Source organism: Plectropomus leopardus, chromosome 17, assembly GCF_026936395.1.
Source record: "Plectropomus leopardus strain MGB_pleo_1.0 chromosome 17, ASM2693639v1, whole genome shotgun sequence".
NCBI lineage: Eukaryota > Metazoa > Chordata > Actinopteri > Perciformes > Serranidae > Plectropomus > Plectropomus leopardus.
This window is the reverse complement of record NC_142192.1, coordinates 9,290,375-9,312,368: the sequence shown is the minus strand read 5'-3', so window position 1 is coordinate 9,312,368 and position 21,994 is coordinate 9,290,375. Positions and strand designations below refer to the sequence as shown.

The window sequence follows — 21,994 nt, the reverse complement described above, 5'->3', positions numbered from 1 at the left end:
GCTCTCATGTAAAACCTTATTTCATGTTAAAATAATGACAAACAATGCGTATCAGAAACAAAACGGTGGATTTTCAGCTGGCGTTGAATTGTCCCTGCAGGCATTAAAGGGAGCTGGAGAAAATTGTCAAGATATAGCTCTTTAACGCAGATAAAGCAAACCTCTTACATCTCACATGGTCGCACAAGAGGATGTGTATAAGGGCATGCTGTTGAGCGGTCATAAAAAATGACAGGATCCTGCCTGTCAGCAGAAACTTAAAAGCTCCCACCATGTATAGATTTTAAGGAAACCAGAGTGATTAAGGTTTCCATCATGTCCCGCTGTAATATCGACATACAGCAGAGCAGGTGGAGGAGTTCACAGCTGAAACCGTTTCAAAACAGCACAGATTTCAGGCAGGAGGACACACATGAATCAGCATTCTCACACACAGACTCATAAAGCATTAATGCACACATGGAATAGTTTACATCACGGTAGATTTCTACTCAAACGGAGATAACAAGGAAGAACAACGGATCATTTGAAGAAAGATGCACACACATGTACACATGCAGAGATAACTGATTGAGGCAGAGTTTTCCCACACTGTGTAACCACATGACTTGTTGGTAGTGAAATCCCCCTGCGCTGTAGTGTCAAGGATCTGTTCAGTCATCCAGGTAGTAACGGGCCCAGCAAAGTTGAAATCAATCCACAGTGTGTGTCATCAAATGATTGAAATGATTCACTATTCATTTGAAAGGCTTCAGCTTCAGCTCTTGACATCAGATGGAGAAAACCTGATCCCTGTGGAGCTGCCGTGCCTCCTGATAAACTGCTTGAGTGGGCGTCCTCAGCCACGTCTTCATTCAACAGGAGGTATAGTGTCTCCTCAGGGACGAATGCCAAGGATTTATTTCCCACCTGGTGTTTGAACCGAAGGAGCCATTTGTATTAAGGTTGAAAAATCATTAATTTTTTGATAATCTGTCCAGTGGGTTGTTTTCAACTTCTCTGATCATCAAACGGTTAAAAACTGCAACCTTGAGCCTCACAAGTTCCCAAATTATAGACATGCTATTTTTTAGGGCGGGGATTGACAGCTGCTCTGCAACATAACAAAACAACCTCTGACTCTTGCTCTGTGTGGGAGGTTCACAGAGGCTGTCTGAGTGTCTTTAGGGGACCTATTATGCTCACATTAGTTCATACTCACATTTTGGGTTCCTGACAGAACATATTTACAAGCTTTAATGTTCAAAAATAACTTTATTATCCTCATGCTGTCTGTGCAGGAGCTCCTTTATTCACTCGCTGTGTGAGATTTCCATTTTAGAGGCTGTCTCTTTAAGCCCCCCTCCCAAAAAAGACCAGTGATGGTCAGCATTTCCATGTCTTCCGTATCTGTACTCTCGATGTCTCTGCACTGTAACTGCAGCCAGGGAATGACTGCAACATTATTAAAGCAGCACTTTCTACCATGAAAAATTAACAATAAAAGCCTCTAAGAGCCAAGAGGAATATGATCTGAAACCAGAGAGAAATTAACAACATTGGCAACCAAGATTACATGTTTTGCTGATGTTAGCGTGTAGCTACATGTAGAAGTGTACTTACAGCCAGGCAACAGCTGACACAGAGAAGAGCAAACCTTACTACCATGTAAAAATCGCCAACAAAGGCTTCTAAACAAAACCAGATATGTTTCAGCAGGAATATGATTCGACATCGGGAAGAAATGATCAACATCGGCAACCAAGAATACATGCTTCCATGACGTAGCATGTAGCTGCATGTAGCAGCGTTCTTGCAGCTGGAGAATGAACACAGTGTAACACAGAATATCAGCACAATGATAAAAATAGCTAATTAAAGCTTCCAAAATATATGCTTTTTGGATTTTTGTTTCTTGGGTAGGTATTCAGTTTTCAATTTTGAGATTTGAATATTTGTTTTGTGTGTGTGTGTGTGTGTGTGTGTGTGTGTGTGTGTGTGTGTGTGTGTGTTTACCTGTTTTGTTGTTCTCGCTTTGTCATGTGATGTGCCAGATTTGAAGCCTGTTATTTTGAGTACTTATGTAGGTCTATTATCAATGATATGTCATTATTAATATCCTTAACAAGAAATATTGTCACAAGCTGATTTTAAACCACAAAAACTACACCGATAGGATCTCATTCAACTAGCTTTAAAAATTTGCAGCTGATTCTTAATGAAGTTCTGGAGCTTATAAAATGGTCTCTGGGGCAGCCCTGGAAATCTTTCAGCAGGAATATAATGCAAAATTGGGGTAAAATTAACATTTGCAACCAAGATTACATGTTTCCCTGATATATATATATATATATTCATATTTATGGCACAAACTAAAGAAAATGATCATAAACAGTATGTGGGACAACTGATTGTGAGCTCCTTTAAGTCAATATGTCTGCATGGAGCTGACATTACAAAAGCTGCTGCGCAAATACTGTATAACGAGACAGCAACCATCAACAGCCTCAGGGAAAGCTGCTATTTATGCATAACACCACAGGGCATAATTGGACATCATATCCACCAATTACTGATTGTTTGTAAAAGCTCAACTCAGGCCCAATGAGTCAGTCGTTCCAAGTCTGTCAACCAATAATTTAGATGTCAATACTGTATGTGATATGTTGAATGGGTATTAGAGACACAAATGTAAGTTTACACACCATTAAAATTAAATGCTATTGATACTTTGATGACACAATCTCAAATTAACGACTACTTACAAGCTTTTTCAGAAGCTTTCAACTGTATCTGCTGAAGAGGACAATGTCAAACTGTTTCCACATACTCCTATTTACAGGGTTCCCTTACATTTTCATGGATAAAATATCAAAGCTTTTCCATGACTTTTCAGGACCATGAATATACGTATTTTTTTCTTGACCCACTTGCCTTGCGTTTTTAAACATAATTTCAGCTCACTGGCATACATGAAGGAAGAGATGGGATGTGGGAAGAAGACGAAGAAACCTGCCTAAAGGTAAAAAAAAAAACTGGTCACATGTCAATGTATATTTAAGCTACATTATGTCGTCACCTACAGAGCATGAATTTGCCCTGATTTTACATTACTTAGCTACATTACTTATATTAATGTGACAGTTTTATTAAACGCAACAAAATTCCATCATTTTTCCAAAACTTTGATTGATTTTTACTAATTCTATGACCTTTCCAGGCCTGGAAAATATGATTGTGAAATTGAATTACTTTTCCGGGTTTACCATGACCGTGACAACCCTTTATTCACAAGTACTTTGGAATTATAACAGCTGTTGAGCCTGCATGTCCACCAGTCCATCCTCACAGCAGCTCAGCAGACCCCTGTTGCTCATGAATATTTGTAATATTGTTGAAAGCTCCAGAAAAAGTATGTAGATCCTGAGTTTAATTTGTTTAATCAAACTATTATTACCAAGGTCAAGAATGAACTTTAATGCTTGACAGTGACATGAAATGTGACACAGCTGATTCAACTTTAATTAACTGAAATTTGAACCATCAGTGTTACAGACATTTAATATTAGCATTACTCAGACTACGTTATTGATATTTCATGTTGACCAGAATCAGTGATTTTCAACACATTGCTTCTTGAAAGCACCCCTTCCAACCTTGATCACGACCAGAGGAGACTTCCTCCTATACCCCCATATTCTCAACACAGCCTCACTTAATGTGAAGAATCCTTGACAATATTCATATCTTTATAGTGTCATTTATGTCTGGCCTCCAATCAAACGTGGCAAGATGAAAACAGCCTCATCTTTAAATGTCACTTCAATGATGAGGCCCTGACCTGGAATCAAATAAATGGCCAGCGAGCATCCTTTGATCGTGTGTAATATATCTACGAGTTTTTCAGAGGTTTAAAGAACCCCAAAGGGGATCAGGGAGCTTCATCATTAATAATCAAACAAGGGCTAATGTGATTTTGTTTCATTGAGCAAAAGAACAATAGGAGAATACACGTCAAGAAAACTGTGATCACAGGTTTGGTTCTCAACTGTTGTCTCCACACCTACACTTCAGAGCGTTAAACACTTACATTAGAATTCTTTTTAAGTATAAAGACTGAACTATCACACCCAATAGATTCATACAGGTACCGTGTGAAATATTCTAAATATATATTCACTCCTAAATGATCCTGTTAAATGCAATGGCATGTGTGCACCATACCACATTTGTGTTTATGCATGAACTTACCAAACTCTCTGGGTACAGATATAGAGTAGACACAGGTCTGTCCAGAGGTGTAGTTTCTGGGGAAGTTGGGAGATAAAACAGTTCCTTCCGTTCCTGTAGAACGACTTCCGCAGGGAGCTGGAGACAGAAAATATGCACGTGCACACACATAAAGAGAAGGCAAAGAGGCACATATATACACAGTAAATAACACACTGTAAATCTAAAACGAGTTGTGTTTGCGGGGATGTTTTATTCCAGTCTGTGTTTTAAGTGTATGTTACCTTGGCAACTGGGCAATGCCCGGTTCCATCCAGGTCTGCCATCATCTCCCATACTGCAAGTTAGTGTAGAATAGCCCTGAAGAAAAAAAAAAAGCATTTCACTGTTGGACAAACAACCCACTGACCAAGCCAATCAACCACTTATCCCACCAACCTATCAAACAACCAACCAACTGACCATCCTTCTGACAATTCAAACAATCATCTGGACAGAAAACAAAACTAATGAAGAAAAAAAACAATGATGTGACACCTTTTTATACCTTGAAAAAACACAATACTCTCAACTCGAAAAGCTTCATAAGCCGTTCTAACTTGAAGCTTATTTTTAAACACTCAAATGATCATGTTCCATCTTGGCTTAGTGGTCCAGTAAGTAGTATTCAGTGGTATCTAATGGTAAGATTGCAGTACTTCTCCCTTGTGTCGAGTGTGTAGGAGAACCAACCAAAATGAAAGCTCAAATAGCCTTTTCTAAAGCCAGTGTTTGATATGTCTGTTCTGGGCTACTGTAGAACAACGTGGCACACTCTGTGGAAGAGGACCTATATACAGATATAAATGGCTCATCTTAGGCAAGCAAAACATAAGGATTCTTATTTTCAGGTTATTTTAAACTTAAGAAAACATAGACGTGAATATCATCTACAGAACCATATCTGCCAATATGTGCCCCTAAATCCTACACGCTTTTATTTTAAAGAATTGATACAAGACACAAACACACTAGTAAAGTCAACACACAGGCTTCAGAAAACAGTGACTATCGCATTGCAATACACAACACATGATTTGGACAATCAGTCTTCCCTGTTAAAGGAGCAAAACGATGAAACTGTCAACCAACTGAAATGAAAAAGCAACACAATTTTCATGTTTTTAATAAAGGTATTATATCATGTCTAAAAGAGAAACAACACACCTAATAGGACTGTAAACACACCGGTATTTTTTATTTTGTGTTGAAGTATTTTTGAGTGTGTACTTGAGGGTGTATTTGTTTGTGTGTAATGTATTTTGTTTTCCTCTATTTCTTTTTTTATTTTGAATTTTAAAAAGCCTCCTGGTGACAGAAATAAGCGTTTTGCTTCAAACACTAAATACAGTGCATCTGATTCCTGTGCATCAAGGTTCAATTCTAAAGCTACTATGATGTCTATGTCATATAAAATAAACTATAAGTAACCAACCATCTAATCACCAAACTAACCGGTGAACTGACCAGCCACCAATCAAACCAAACCAAAAAACAACAACCAAACAATCACCCACACATCCACTTCTTTTTTTGTACCTGCAAAACGTATCCAGCCTCACAATAGAAGGTAACAGTGGAGCCAAGCTTATAATCGGATCCCAGCCTGGTCCCATTCAGAACCACACCTGGGTCGAAGCATGATTCCCTCAGCTTGGCTGGACAGAGAGAAAGAGAACGAGCGAGTCAGAGAGAAAGAGAGGATGAGGCAAAGAAAAAGCGACAGGCACACATAAATAAATAAATAATAAGTCAAATTAATAATAACCACATCCCTAGCCATAATCAAATGAGGCAGGCATTGCGTTGGCCTTTAAAACAGTCTGTTTGACTTAGCTGCCTTAGCCAAAGATGGAGCAAGAACGACAACTTCATCCCCAGGCTTTTGTATGCTACATGAACCTTGTAAATTATGGCTTTGCCCCCCCCTCCTAAAAGATTAGTGGCCACCCTGCATCAACTCAAGACTTAATTCCTGAGTCCACATGAAGCCAACGCTGATTCTTTTGTGCAAGTGAATCAAACTCACCCCTCTGACAGACTATTTCAACAAACACTAATTCAACAGGGACTTTATGGGGAGCGCAATCGTTCTGTTTCATCTTAAAATCAGCATGATGTGCGCTATCATCGGCGTGGGGGACTTTACCGCAAACACATTTGTATTGAGTGTTTAGGGGTAATGCAGTAGTCTACTTTATTCAATGTGAAAATTAAATATTTCTAAACACATTCTGGAGACATCCTTTCATCACAGGAGACATCTGAAACACTTTACCTTGCTTATGAAAAACAGATGAGAATGAAAGCAGCCCCTGATGCAATTACATCAAGCAGAGTATATTAAAATTATTCTCAAACAATTGACAGCTACAAAGTGGCTTTTCAAACACTCCCAGCTGGACTGTATGTCTACTTTCGGTTTTTTAAATCACGTCATCATTAAAAGACATACAGTACTGAGATCTGGTTCAAGATAAAAACAATTAGACACTGACTGCAGAACAAATGACGGAGTGATTATATTGTAGTAGAAGAGTTTACTTAAAACTGGAGTGAAATATATCTGTGCTGTGGAGATGACTCCCAAACAAACCCGAATGTCCCAGAGAATACAACTCTATTTCAGCACTAAACACTAAATTGTATCGTATGAGGATGGTGGTACTATCGGGAGATTTTTTTTACCTTTGTATTCCAGGTGAAATCCAGTGTAAGAAACAGACCCGTCACTGCGGAACGCTAGATGCATGGTATTTGAACTGCTCTCTATCCGCTCTGGGAGTTTGCTGTCCTGGAAACTACCAATCAGAGGACTGTTGCTATCCGGACCGTCGTAGATATACAGGAAATCATAATTTGGCTCAATGTTGAAACTGGAGAGAGATTAAGAAAATGACACAGACAGGGACAAGAGGGAAGGGGGAAGCAGATGGGGAGAAAAGCACAAAACCATATTTTAGGATTGTGTTTCCAATAGAAAACAGGTTATTTACAGAGTTGTTTTTTGTAACAGAAAGTAGGGCTGTGAGGGAACACGGAAGTCACGGTTCTGTGTAAGTTCAAAACACAGTTTCTTTATTTATTTAGAACAGACAGGGGCGCAAGTGTAAAAGACACAGGATCACCAATTTGGCCTACCAGCAACTTTGTTCTTTGGCTCTTCCAGCTCCAGTGTTTCATTTGCACTCATCATAGAGTGACTGACTCGCTCACCATCAACTTTGCTATGCTAATTTCAGCACCTGTTACTAACAGTGTACAGTTAAAAGTTCCCTGGCAGATCTTGCGCTCATGAACTTTGGTTCCACATTACATGCATATGCATATATACCATATATTCTGTGTAAGGATGCGTGTGCCAGACCATGACCTTCACGGTGTGACTGTTCAACATGAATACAGGAACTGTTACAGCCCTACTAGAAAGCATGTCCAAAAGGTTCCTAAAAGCATTTTCAGAAAACGAACTGAATGTTAGAAGCTAAAATTTCCACTTTTAGAAAGTGTCATGGTCCCAAATGGCTTTCAAGCCCTCATACAGTGAACACTGAAGCTGCCACTGACATTTTTTTGATTACAGCTCAGTCTGTGTTGCAAAATAAAATAAAATGAATCCTGGAGGCTACAAGCTTGATAATCTGACATCAGTTATAGGAGGATTGAAGTTAATAGATCATCAAAACCTAATGGTTTTGATGATCTATTAACTTCTCCTGTTTCACCAAAGGGTCAGAATTTCCATGTGACCTAGTCCAGTGATTCTTAACCTTTTCTGGGTCAAGTACCCCTAAATTGTTACACAGTAGGTCACAGACCCCAATTTGAACAGATTTGGCTTTAAGGACCTCCATCTGAAAATATTTTGGTTGTGAAACATGATTAGGACCAGGACTCTATTGTTGTTGTCAACTATAGTTTGAAGAGATAACTATGGAGAAAGTGAAAGTTATGATCAGAATAAGCACGCATACAACTTTTACTGACATTGTCTTACTTCTACAATGAATTAAATAGTGAAAATTAACTTTTTTTCCATTTTTCTGGTGACCCCCAGAACTCTTTCAGGGACCCTTGTGGCTCCCTGACCCCTGGTTGAGAACAACTTACCTAGTCCATTTTTATTCCCCATTTGTTTGTGGACTTTGAGCAAGAATGACACTAATTGAGAATACTGTCTTTCTTATCATTGTCCAACCATTAACCAAAATGCGGGTTCAGCAAACTCACCCTAGATAAACAAATCTTTTTTTGTTTTATTTTTTAGCTGTTAAAAAGTGAGGCACTTCTTTACATTGTACTTGGCATTGTGTGCCCTCAACCCGTCGGGAGTAACATTCTTAGACACATGAGTGAGTACGCTGCCAGTGTCTCATTTGATATGTTAACCTGTCATGTACCAACCATTTCAAAATCAATAAATATAAATAAAAAAAATATATGCTGTATAATATATAAATTATATTAAAAAAAAAGAAAAAAGAATGGACTAGGTTTGTTACAGGTTACCTGATGAAGGCCAGTGATAAGACGTAATCAGAGTTGACAGCAATGAGCCAATCACAGTCCTTGGAGTGAGGATAGGGATGTGGGTAGTTAGGAGACAGTATAAATCCATTGGAGCCAGTGAGGTTTCCTCCACAAGGAGCTATGATAGGAACACAAGAAAAGGTATACAGTCATTGGAACAAAGTCTTACAGTACCATAAAATTTGTATTTCCTCAAACTAATTCACATAAAATCAGTTTCTTAACCCTTTGAAACCTGGTTCAACATCAGTTTTCCTGTGCTGCATGCACTTTTGAATTTACACTTTTGAAAAGCTATTATCCCTTCAAAACCAAATTTCTTTCAAAAACGTGGGAGAAAAAAGAAATGAGAAACTTGGCGAGAAATGTTGCACAAATTGTAAGAAATTAAAACTGGGGGACAAGAAAATGACCTGAAAATGAGTTTTGAAATATGAGGCATTATTAAAAACTTAACAAAAAAATAGAGAAAATGACAAGAAAACCATATTTATAATTATTTCCATCATACATTTAAAAATCTGGTATAGAACTTTTTATTTTTACTTTTTTAACTTTTGGCTTTTTTTTATTATTTATTTATTTATTTATTTATTTTTACTTTTCTTTTTTTAAAAAACATTTTTAGGTAGTTTTCTTGTATATTTTGTACAAATTTTTCATTTTTGGGCCATTTTTTTGTTAAGGTGCTCATTGCCTTCTCCCCATGCTTTTGAAAGAAATCAAATGAATTTGCTCAGGTTTCAGAGGGTAAATGGTTTTTAGTAAATCGCAGTTATAAAGATTTCCAATAATAAGCAGCAGTATAATGTGGGTGGGATAATGGAAAACCATCACACTGTATGCATTAAGTAACAACTTCAGATCATTAAACATTATGTTACACAGCCCTCCTATAAGTCACTCACAGGCGTGTCCTTGAGCAAGGTACTGAGGCCTAAACAACTGCAGTTGTGCATACAGCCCATCTATAGTGTGTCCCTATAAATATAAGGAAGCTGGACTTTTCACCTATGCAGACAGGCGGGCTGGGCTGCCAGTAGTATCTGTTATCCACTTGTATACAGGTGATTTTGTCGTCCCCCTGGAGCTCGTATCCTGGGTCACACTGAAAGGACACCGAATCCCCCGGCTCACGACCATCTCCACTACGACTGCCATTCATTGGTACACCTGGGTCCCTGCAGGCTGTAGCTACTGAGCCTGGACAGGGAGACAGAGAGGGAGAGAGGGGACAGGGAGAAAGAGGAGCAAATGGAGGAGAAAGCAGGCAGGGCGATTATAAAAATCTGTGTCACACTGCATATCTATAGCTAATTAAGCTAATGCATTAATTCAGTGCATAAAATCAGTCCTAATTCAAGTTACTGTTTATTATCCAGTATTATAAAATATCTGTTAAGATAATTTCTGGCGGGGCAAATGAGTTTTTCAAGTGGAACCATTATGCACATTTGGATTCTCAATTATGTGAAATATTGATATTCAGATTTTTAGTCAAACGAAGAGAAAGCACCCAGATGAAGACCTCCCTTGGATTATTTTTGAAGGACATTTGCATTTAGGATTATTTACTGAGACCATAACCCACCAATTTAACATCTCAAAAAAAGATATTAAGAGTCGTAGAAAAATTTTAATACAATTGGTCCCTCCTTGGAAAATGATACAGAGAACTCAGGCACCAATAGTGGATAAACTCCTATCACAACTTTTCTCATATTTATAACGTTTAGTGCATTAGTTCTGCACATTACTTACTGGAGAACTGGATAGCGAATCCCGACTTGCTGATGTAAAAGTCAGTCTCAAACTGAACAGTGACGGTGTTCAGTGTGGAGTGGATTCCCTCGGGCAGCAGAGACCCACTGAGCTCTGACAAAGACATTTCATTCTCAGGTGGTCCGTCCCAAACTTTCAGCATGTCGTGGCTGGCTTCCGTGTCAAAGGCCAAGAACTGAAGACTGTAGATTGCATGGAAAAGTATAAAAACCCATTTCAGATCATTTTGATCTTGTTTATTATAAAATAAGTAAAACACTATCTCAGGGGAAATTATGTTTCAGCTCTACATTTTTACAAAAGTTCTAAAGCAGGCACTAAAATCAATAATACTGTTATTTTAATGTGGAAATAGACACATTTTTTTAGCCATACTTGATATTATGAAGTAAATGTTGGTTGCAAAATGTGACGGCTATAGAAGAATTACAATATCTGGGTTTAGAGTGGTTACCCAAAAGCCTGGCTTTCACTATAAAATTCTGTCTGCCACGGGGTAAGATCTCCTGGCAAAATTACGGTGCAATTTACGGCACAAATGAAGTGAGTCAACCATGGCGCAACCGAAACAGGAATGGGTTAAGACTTTTGTTTTCTCCTGTACCCTGCATCACCCACCTCTTTTGGAAGTGTTGTGAATGCCATTTGGATGGATACAGGCAGATTCAAAACAACACAACTACAAATATGATACAGATTTCATGTTATTTCCTTATTTTGCTGCTTGTTTTTATCTGCTAGCTTAGAATCTGATATCAACCCAGTGCAAATTAGGTACTGCCAGATCTCACGAGAGTGCTTTGCTAAGACAAACATGTCTTGAACAAATTTTTTTTTTCCTGATTTGTCTATATAAAAAAAACTGTTTTAGTGTAAGAATCTTTATAGGGTTAGGTTTTGTGAAAACTTGGTCCATTATTTACTTCAGTGACTATGGAACGAAGGAATGTGCTTTATCGATTGTCAGATTCACTTTTCTCATGGGAATGAATAGACTTAGGGCAGGGGAAAACCCATGTAAGACGGATACAGGAATTCAATCTAAAGTAGGCTGTTTCAGTTTATTAGTGGTCTCTTGTTACCCCCAAAGCTGGCTGGCTACCCCCAAATGTAAGTTCTTTGCATTTACTATCTCTAGTAGTGGAAATGGCAGATGGTGGAACAGCCATAGTAACTTAGGTATTTCTTCGGCTCTGGGGAAAATGGAAAGCGATCTGGTTGTCTTTGCGGCAGCAGCACCAATAATAATTCCACTTAGAGATGCTAGAGGGGAAAACTTGTCGTTTTTCTACTTTAACAATACTACTGGAAAGGTTTTGGGTGGCACACATTACCTCACAATGTTTCCTGAGTCCACCTCAATGGTCCAGGTGCAGCGCAGGTTATTGTCATAAGGGAAAGGGTATCCCGGGGAAAGAATCCTCCCTGAAGACTCCCCTTTGAAACGGCCGCCACACTCCGCTACAGGAACCACACACACACACGCGCACACAGGTGAGAGACATTAGAGACTTTCAACCCTTTGAAACCAGTGCAAATTAGTTTGATTGAAAAAGCAACTTAAAAAGACATGGCCAAAAAAAGAGCAAAAAAAAAAAAAAAGTTACAAGAAAATTACCTGCAAATAAGCAAAAAAAAAAAGAGAGAAAAAGTTAAAGACAAACAAGAAAATTACCTTAAAAAGCATTAAAAATGAAAATCTATATTCATATATTTGATTACATCTTTTAATGTAACATAATTTTAAATAACACATTTTTACAATCATAAATGTAGTTTTCTAGACATTTTTCTTATTTTTTGGATGATTTTCCAAAAATCTTCCTTTTTTTAAACTTTTCTGGATATTTCTTTGTCATTTTTAATAATTTCTCGCAGTTTGTGGGACCCATCTGGCCAAATGGTCATTTTCTTTTTATTACCCATGTTTTAAAGATAAACCAAACCAATTTGCTCAGGTTTAAAGCCTTTCAATGTATACAATGCATAATAAAATGTCACTGCATGTTATGTCTCTTTCCGTCTGATTAGCACAATTGTGAAAAAAAAAAAATCAAGTCCTCCAAAAATGGGTAAGTGATGAGTTTGTATGTGTTTATTTAAGTGTGTATGTGATGTATGACAAGTCAGCCAGTTATCTGACTGTGGCAAGTGTTTATCAAGGCAATCAGATCCACTAGGTGCACCTCAGTAGCCACTGAAGAGTGATTAAACGATCGCCACTGAGACAAATGGATTAAGAACAAAGCTAACTCTTTCTCTGTGTCTCTGTCTTTCTCACACACATGAAAAGAAAAGAAGAAGAAGAGACAAAGTGCTGATCCTGCATTCATCTCTAAAGAAACCATCACACATTATATAACAGAAAATAATTCCCCTTTCTCTCTTTGTCTCTCTCACTTATATATTTTCACAATCTTCACCCCCCGATGTTCCTCAGGCTCCCCTCCCTTCGTCACTGGAATATATTATCTCGAGTGATAGGAGCAATATTAAGAGTTGGGTCGGAGGGGGGAAAAAGAGAGGAGAATAGGGAAAAGAGAGACAAAAAGGAGAGAACCAAAGAGGGGTAAAGAAGGAAACACTACGGAGTAATAATACGAAGAAATATAATATTAAGACTGGAGGTTAGCTGAGGTCATGACGTGTCACTGCTAAAATATAAAGACAGAGAATATCAGCCAGTGGTTTTATGAGTCTTTCATTATTGATAGTGAGAAGGAAAGAGACTTATTAAGCTGAATTCAAAATCAGAAAGTTCGCAGGCAGCGATGAAGAAAGAAAGGTCCTTAAAACATTGGGCTTGCTGTTATGCTTATAACTCCCATCTGGAGCACAGCTGCCGCAGCCATTTTGTGTGTCACTCTGTACAGGCTCAGCATTTGTTTGGGTTTAATTAGAGAATGTAATCATTCAACCAAATACCTACCGGGACTGACGGCCTCTTAATAAGCTTCAAGTACTATACAAATCACAGCATTTCAGGCACTATACAGCGACATGCTGATGAATGTGTGAGTATGTTCTGGAGCTCTGATATTGCATCACCACTAAAAGACCATTATTGACTTGTTGACATCAATATTCGGAGCTGTGGTTTCTATTTGCCCATCACTTTGAAGCCATGTAAAATGAATTAAAAATGAAATTGTGCTATAATGGAATATCTAGATGTGTGTCAATAGTCAGAATAGTTGCTTCCCGATATAATTTCCATAAAACAGCCCGTGATTTGATACAGTGGTGCGCAGCAAAACCAAAATGTGTTTATTTATTTTACATGTTTGTAAATTACCCCTCTATAGAGTAAGGATGACATAAATAGGGGTTAAAAACAAGCAGAAGGCGCGTGTGCATATTTGAGTACAGAGCAGAGCATTGCAGCGCCTTCGGGAACAGGGGGCCAATCACCGGCTGCAGGAAAGAAAATGGGTCAATTGGGCAGAGGGAGTCCAGGTGGTAAGCTGTCCTGAATAAATAGGCTTTTCAATGAGACTTTAAAACTACAGCAGTGTGTGATCTCATGAGAAAATCAGGAAGGTGATTCCACAGGAAAGTGGCCTCCACCCGCTTTCTTTCCAGGTTATTGAATGAAAGTCCTGTAGGCAGAGACTTTGCATGAAGCAGCAAGCGACTGTAGTGTATTGTAGAGTAAGACTTAAGGCTCATTTATACTCCCTTCACTCACGTAAATAGATACATCCTTTTCAAACGTAACCGTCACTGCCCACATATTTCCATGCATCCACTAAAGGGCACTAGAGGGCAGCGTTCTCACACATTTTTCTACTTTTCCTTGGGTCGCTATCCAATTCACATTTAATTACCGTCCAATCATTTCCTATATTCTATACTTAGGGTTTGTGTCTACGCTCAAGCAAGATAACATAATATAGATGTTAAAATTTCTGACCAATAATCTCTCTCAAAAAGTAGCCATATTTATATGTCTTTCTTATGTCCTATGGTTGTATCTTCCTACACTGCCCCCATGATTTCTGGTGGTTATGCTCTGTTTCATCTGTAACCTTTCAGGAAATGCGCACAAATATTAAGGACATAAACGAAGAGTACGAACAGAAGACACCATCCATGTCTGTAAACTTATCTAACGTTGAGCATGAATGAGCCTTTACCACAATGATGCTTCCTGCTATTTAAAAAGTGTATGTAGTAAATCAGATATGCTGGCTTGATACCTTAATCAACTGTGGAAGAAAACCATTCAAAGGGGAATAATGGCATAAAGATGCCTGTATTTTCTTATTTTCTTTTTATTTGGCAATGTTAGGCAAGTACTTAAGCACTGCACTCGTGACATCGGGACTTAATAACAAGGTAGTGATCAAATGCCAGACAGTAAGCAGCACGCTTCCAAAAAATTGAAGACACTGATTTTATTGATTTTCAACCCGCTTTGTGGTCAGTGTTTGTAGATGAACTGTGGTAAACTTCTAGGCACTAAACAATTGATATCCATCCTCTCCCCCACTGCGAAACTCTGCAATATTACATATTTTATGTCATTTGGTGGAATTTAACTAGCACTTGGGGCTGTCGTCTATCTACAGGCTGTACTTCTGCAGAATATACAGATCAAGAGACACACCCGCCCCTCTCTCTGTGTCTCTCTCTCTTTTGTTCTCAAACTCAGACCAAAATCTGATCAAACAGAAAAACTAGGCAGTGTTGATTGAAATCAAAATCACGTTACTGCACTGCCTATTTCTCATCTGAAATATTTCCTTAAATGTATTTTAAGCCCTGTTTTGCCATAATAACGAGAATGAACAGGAAGTGGGCACCATGCTGCTTTCTGCACAGCGAAAACGGAGGCCGGAAATACTGAGATCAAACAGTAGAACTAAGCAGTGCCAATCAAATATGAACCAAGATTCTGTTGCAGTGTTGCATATTTCTCAACTCAAATGTTTTCAGAAACATGTTTAAGCTTACTGTTTAACTGTAATATAAGATCCGGCTGGCCGCCATTGTGTCGAATGGATGAGGCTGCATAACGTCACCCGCCAGCAGGAGCATTTACTGGTCCGATGCATTCTGGTAGTTGTAAGTTTTTTACTTTTGAGCAAAAGCCAATGTCGCAGTCCTTTATCTCTTTTTTCTCAGGTCATGTAGCACCAGTTTCAAAAGCATTTGCAGCTGCATAGATGGGCTACTTTTCTATGAGGAGCCTCTTAATATCGTGGAAATACTTCTTCAGCTGTGTTGATATTTATTTACTGAACATAACCTGCTCGTGATTTTTGCCTCGAGTAAATGTGACAAAATCTCTGTTTTAAATTGAAACCAATACCTTTGACAGGCCTTGGATACCTGTGCTGCAATTCACCAAATACATGGATTAATGTCTGCAGATAGCGTTGGCACGGACCATGCATTACGGATAACAAAATGCAGCAATACCAGTGAAAGCCAAAGCAACAATGAACCCTCCTCACCTTTCCCTCTCAAGCATAATAAAAAGCGTTATTCAAGGTTCAACCCATTATTGAGTGTATGTGCGTACCTTTGTGTGTTTGTATACATCTGTGTGTATGTTTTCAATGGGCCTCTTTTCAAAATGTGAAAGGCTACAAATAGCATACCGATACAAGAAGGCAGAGGGTTATCCCAGGCTCTCCTCTCTCCTGTCATGCACTTCAGTGTGGAAGCTCCATGCAGAGTGTATCCGGGCTCACATCTGTATGTGATGCTGCTCCCGGAGAAATGACCTTGGTCGTTGACCTTGAAGCCGAACTGAGGCACACCTGGGTCTTCACAATGAGACAACTCAAAACCTAGAGAGAAGTAAAAAAGGATAAAGATAGATTCATGCAGTGTGTACTTTTTAAAATACTCACTAAGGGACACCTGAGACTCGCCAGAGAAAACAGATTTAGTGTTGTTTAGATGCACAACAATGTTCCCTTAATATCTGCACACTAAATTATTCTGTTTATGAGCTTGATGATATCTCAGCTCCTGTTAGGTGTTTATCCAGATTTAATAAAAACAGAGGAAAAGATGCATGAGACATATAATATTAGGAGCGATACTGGAGCATATACACCTTATCCAATTTAATGTTGTTTTTCACAGTCTTTCTAAACTCAGTTTCCATGGTAATATTCAAAATGTTCTGTTTATTCATGTGCACAATTTTGGAGAGCGGGATATGAAGAGATATATAAATAGCTTATCCTTATAAGACCTTAACCGGGATTTGATCTACGGCATTACCTGGAAGACGGGGTGCGCTTGGATTTGAGTTATCTCCCTGACGACTGCAGTCAGTGCATGTCTAAATCTTTTTATACAAAAATGGTCATTTGCAAAGCTTTTCTTTTACTTATTGGCAATCTGAACACATCGATTCAAAAAGACACGCACAATCCGTATCTGAACACATCAACCATCATGCCGACATCTAGTGTGAATGATCGCCGATCTGATATTGTTCTATGTATGTACGGCATGTATAAAAGAATAAACCATCATGCATTATTCACTGAAACACACCTCTGAGTTTGATTGAATTCCTGCCTTCGTAACTACAAACAAAAACAAATGTCTCTTGTTTGTATGGGAAACTAACTTTTATCTGCATCAGTATGAGAAAGTTGAGGTGCAGATGAGTAAGTAATGTTCCACTCAACAATGCACTATGAATATCATCCTGCACAACTCAGTTTAAACAATTATATTTTCTAATTTCCAACTATGCGTTGAAGAGGGTGCTGCCAAATGTGGATGTGCTTTCGTGAACATCAGAATGCACCTTTGACACCCCAACCTACGCTGATATCAGAGGTCTCTGAAAGCTCTGTTAATCAAATGTGACACGTTTCTTGTGATAGTTTCGACGGTGGAATTTACAATCACTTCTGTGGGGCTTTCGCAAATGAACGCCATTTAGAGTCAAATTGATCCTGTTAGTATGTCACATTAGTCAGGAATTAGTGCACATGAAATTTAATTGCTGAAATAATGTGACTCTAATACTAACTAGCTGACTAGCTCAGATTTGATCTAATTACACAGCACATACCTAAATGTGAGAAAATATGTAATGTACTATAAACTCTTGTCAGTGTTTATACAGAGTGGACAGTTAAAAAGCTACCTGAACAGTCCAATCAGCTGTGCTGTGTAACATTAAGGTATTTTAGTATTTTATAGTGTACATACTTTATATATACATACAGTTCCTGCACTTTAAAATGGTAAAAGTTGATCTTACTCAGAGAAAAGTAAGAAAAGAAAAGTATATATAACTTTACTTACTTTGTGTTCACTTTATATCTTGTTAAGTTTACTTGAAATGTCTCTGTATTTACTTAATTTTGTGAAGTTGTTGCATCTCAAAAATGACAAGTGAAATGACCTTGTTTTTTCTCAGTGTTTAGCAACTTCAGTAAACCAGTCAATCTGACTTAACTTGATAATCAAAAAGGATTTTGCCAATGATTAAGTTGAGAGATCTGCAAGTTATGTTTTCTTAACATGCTTAATACAATACAAATATGATTGATTAGTATGCAAAAGGCAGAAAACAGATATAGTTACTTAAACTTAAAAATATTGTTTTAATTAAACTTGCCATTTTTAAGTTCAAACAACCTCACAAAATTAAGTAATTATAACTAAATAAGTGAAGTAAATGTAAATTGAGATTAATAGGCATATCTACCTAAAATTTTCAAAGCATCGGTTTCCTAGATTTTTTAAAAAAAATACAATCAGCTTGTCAGATTTTACAGTGCTAATCCTGCGAGCAATATGTCTTTTTATGGGGGGGGTGCACCGCCGAACATCAGTATTAGATGATATTTGCCTTGTTGACTGCCTTTGGCCTATGGGCAAATTAGATGACATTCAACAATGGCAGTGGCCAATGATTTCTGTTGTGTAACATTAATTTTGTGCAGGCTAAAAAAAACAATAGTTTGTTTAACATGTTTAAGATGAATAATTATCTCCCAATGGATATCATCAGTACGGAAGCCCTAAGTGGACGTGTTTTTTTGTTTTTTTTTTTTTACAAGCCGTTTTCTCGATATAACGAGATATTATCTCGTTATAACAAGATATTATCTCGTTATCTCGAGAAAACGGAGTTTGTTTTCCTGAGATATTATCTCGTTATCTCGAGAAAACGAACTTTGTTTTCCCGAGATATTAAGTTGTTATCTCGAGAAAACGAACTTTGTTTTTTGGTTTGTTTTTTTAAACTTTATTGAATGAACGTCAGAAGAAGAAGTGGCGGGTGGATGATGTGACAGCAGGTGCCGTGCGGTGTTCAGCACGGACAAATGCGTGCAGGTTCTCGCCCCTGCACGTACCAAAAAGCACCGGAGCAACAGTATAATAATCTAGTTATGATTACTGATGAATTTGGGTGATGTGTTCCTGTAATAATCATCTTACCTTGCGCATTTGTCCGTGCTGAACACCGCACGGCACCTGCTGTCACATCATCCACCCGCCACTTCTTCTTCTGACGTTCATTCAATAAAGTAAAAAAACCCCAAAATAAAGTTCGCTTTCTCGAGATAACGACTTAATATCTCGAAAACAAAGTTCGCTTTCTCGAGATAACGAGATAATATCTCAGGAAAACAAACTCCGCTTTCTCGAGATAACGAGATAATATCTTGTTATAACGAGATAATATCTCGTTATATCGAGAAAACGGCTTGTAAAAAAAAAAACACGCCCGCTTAGGGCTTCCGTACATCAGAAAGACAGAATGCAGTATACTTGCTATGAATGTGTCAGGGGAAACATCCAATTGTTTCTCTGATAATGCTACGTTTTGAACAACAAATCTTCATGGACATTGGCAGGAGGAGAGTTAGTTAACATCAGCTGTTAGCAGCTGATGGCTGGAGCTAACAGCTAACGAAGGCTGCATTAAGTTACATTATTATGCATTCAAGCTCTTTTCATTAAAAATCAGTACTGCACAAAGTAAATCATATTATATATATACATATATATACATATATATATATATATATATATATATATATATATATATATATATAGATAGATAGATAGATAGATAGATAGATATAGATATATATAGATAGATAGATAGATATAGATATATATAGATATATATAGATATACATATAGATTTAGCAAGAAACTCAAATGAAGTTTAAAAAGATGTGGGTTGATGATGATTTTCACAGCAATATGAAAAAGATATTAGAGAGGGAATGACGATATATTATATTTATCAAAGAAGGCCTTTGATGCAGTTATTAAAAAATGTTTTAAATTTCTAAATTTTTTTTTTTTTTGGGGGGGGGGCAAGAAAAAAAAATCAGGAGGAAAATAAGGGTTATTTTTCTAAGTGTTTCTTTTTGTAATATTCATTTTGACCACAAGAGGCTGAAGCGCCACCAGGGGACTTTTCATTTCTGTCTGCACTCTAAAAATGAAAATGAGTATTTTATATATATATATATATATATATTAGTGCTGGGCATAGATTAATTTTTTAATCTAGATTAATCTCACTGCAATCCTGTAGTTAATCTAGATTAATCTAGATTAAAATTATAGATTTGAATTTTGCCAAAGACATTCAAAATAATATCTATCTATCTAAATGATGAAAATGCATCACAAACTGCTTGAGAAAGCTGTTCTACTATAATATTTGGTAAAGAAAATAATGTTCCATAAGATTTACTTTGGTGTTTAACTTTTTTTATTTTGTTAAACACAGACATTTAGGAACACAGGTTCTGTCTCCATGTGGAAAAAGCTTTTTCCTGCTAACTGGAATGAACAGCAGAGGGCGCAGCCTCTGATAACATGACCCTAACTGAACTGTGGGCCTACATTAGAGGTCATGAAGAAGACCATTAACGGTCAGCAGCTTTGTGACACGGCTTGAGCCAATCACTCCAGTCACTCAGGCAGACCAGCTTCCGCCTTGTTCGCGCCTCCGCTGTAATTCGACCAGGTATACATCCGCGCTTAAACAACAAAGTGAAATTGGTGCCTTGCTCACTGTATAGACCCAACTTAGTGAATAGTTTATCGCGCGATAAGGAAATTATCGCACGATAAACTATTCACTAAGTTAACATAACGTTAACGCGTTAACGCACTAATATATATATATATATATATATATATATATATATATATATATATATATATATATATATATATATATATATATATATATATACACATATATATATATATATATATATAGCAAGAAACTCAAATGAATATATACTTGTAATGAAATCTACCCAAAATAAAAATTTGCACACCACCTTGAAGTGAAGGTACCACTACTTATATCAAGGTAAAGTTGTTTCTTTAATACCACAGTGTTTTCTTGGTCCGAATGCAACTCAGCTGTGCACATTCAGGTTATGACTGAGTTGGGCTGTGTGCATGTACAAAGCTTAAAAGATTATTGTGTGTACTTACTGGAGTAGACCAGTTTGAATCCTTCCCCTGTACTTTCTGAATCACTGAAAAATTCCAGCCAAAGATGGTTTGAAGTGGAGATCAGCGTCAGGCCCAACATGGACGAACTGGTGAACGCTCCGAGAACATGGGCTGTGCTGTCTTTACCATCATAAATCTGTGATAACAACAGCATCATGCATTTTAGATGAAAATACAACATAATTACCAACCAGTGATGGTTGTTTTGTTTTCAATGGCATGATTTTTATCATCACTGATCGATTTTAGACACAATTGTCAGCCAAGAGGACTGACAGAGGGAATCAACATAATGTGTGTATATGTGTGTTTACCTTGAGTATATCCCCTTGGGCAAGATGAAAGGTTCGAGCAGAGATGTTGATGCCTTTCCCAGCCTGTACCTAGGGTAAACATGAAAGCCAAATGAGTTATTGACCGATAAAGTAGACAACACGTACCCACAGATGTTTGAAGATAAGTTATTAACCTCGGCTAATGTTCATGATGATTTTTTCACATGTGCCAGAGTCTGTATTTCCCTTAGTTAGGATGCACAGATCTGTTACCTGGATGCTGTAGATGCACTCGTGGTTGTTGTCATAGTTCATTGGATAGTTTGGAGAGAGAAGGATCCCTTCGTTGTTTATAACTGAAGAACCACACTCAGCTGAGGACAAACACAGAAAAAGGAGAGTTAAAAGATATGGTTTGATTGTTAAGAGTTTATAATGGTGTGGTAAGAACATGTGGGAGAACATTAACATTGGTTACACAACAGAAAATGGCTCACATTTAAAACTTTCTTTTGAATAAAAGTTTTTTTTTCCCTTCATAGAAACAGTTCAATCCTACGATATAAAAGTTTTACTTAAAGTAAAAGCAGTTAAAGAGAACACAGTGTCCTCAGACTGAAAAGATTTTTTTTCATCTTACAGCAGATGATTCTTTTTCTCCTATAAATGGATGAATA

At 37.6% G+C, this 21,994-nt stretch overlaps 1 protein-coding gene across 3 annotated transcripts in view; it reads right to left on the bottom strand.

The window, feature by feature from the left end:
* The window catches only part of csmd3b (CUB and Sushi multiple domains 3b), a 463,214-nt gene that overhangs the window by 79,104 nt on the left and 362,116 nt on the right, over positions 1-21,994 (bottom strand). For all 3 annotated transcript variants that reach the window (XM_088090048.1, XM_088090049.1, XM_088090047.1), the window contains 12 exons: positions 21,591-21,691; positions 21,357-21,425; positions 21,022-21,178; positions 16,167-16,358; positions 11,895-12,021; positions 10,540-10,742; positions 9,790-9,981; positions 8,758-8,896; positions 6,937-7,124; positions 5,788-5,906; positions 4,494-4,569; positions 4,231-4,347 (listed from right to left, as the gene is read on the bottom strand). In XM_088090048.1, coding sequence (XP_087946174.1) covers positions 4,231-4,347; positions 4,494-4,569; positions 5,788-5,906; positions 6,937-7,124; positions 8,758-8,896; positions 9,790-9,981; positions 10,540-10,742; positions 11,895-12,021; positions 16,167-16,358; positions 21,022-21,178; positions 21,357-21,425; positions 21,591-21,691 — 1,680 coding nt within the window. The remainder of the gene's footprint in view (positions 1-4,230; positions 4,348-4,493; positions 4,570-5,787; positions 5,907-6,936; positions 7,125-8,757; positions 8,897-9,789; positions 9,982-10,539; positions 10,743-11,894; positions 12,022-16,166; positions 16,359-21,021; positions 21,179-21,356; positions 21,426-21,590; positions 21,692-21,994) is intronic.